The sequence below is a fragment of the Penaeus monodon genome, chromosome 28 (genome assembly GCF_015228065.2).
Source record: "Penaeus monodon isolate SGIC_2016 chromosome 28, NSTDA_Pmon_1, whole genome shotgun sequence".
NCBI lineage: Eukaryota > Metazoa > Arthropoda > Malacostraca > Decapoda > Penaeidae > Penaeus > Penaeus monodon.
In genome coordinates, this window is record NC_051413.1 from 13,950,236 (window position 1) to 13,950,648 (window position 413).

The window sequence follows — 413 nt, forward strand, 5'->3', positions numbered from 1 at the left end:
ATCCATGTAATTCAAGTAGAGAAGGAAATGGGAGGAGGGTGGATGGGGTCACTAGGGGTGGGTGGGTGAATGAGGAGCGGGTAAGAGGATGATGAAGATATCTATCTGTAGGTGCGTAGATGGCTATACAGTCCAATCTGTGCATGAAAAGTTCTCTCAAAGTGAGGAGAGGGAATGGGAAGGGCATTATTCGGGAGACTGTTTGCTTGAGATTTCCTGTCCAGTCTTTTCTGTTCTGCAGTGGTCCTGTTGGCCTCACAGAGCTTAGTGCCTTTGTATATAATAGAGTGCCAGCTGGATCAGTCCCATGCAGCTTTCTCCCAGGAGTCAGAGATTCTTTCTTGCTTTAGCTCGTTGTAGAAAAGCCTTTTGGGAAGCAGATGATCTGGCATGCGTATTGGCAAGTACCTGAT

General features: G+C 47.2%; 1 protein-coding gene across 1 annotated transcript in view; it reads left to right on the forward strand.

The window, feature by feature from the left end:
• The window catches only part of LOC119591050 (glycine-rich cell wall structural protein-like), a 6,755-nt gene extending 6,395 nt beyond the window's left edge, over positions 1-360 (forward strand). The window contains exon 3 of the mRNA XM_037939777.1: positions 225-360. Coding sequence (XP_037795705.1) covers positions 225-360 — 136 coding nt within the window. The remainder of the gene's footprint in view (positions 1-224) is intronic.
• Positions 361-413: the final 53 nt, after the last annotated feature.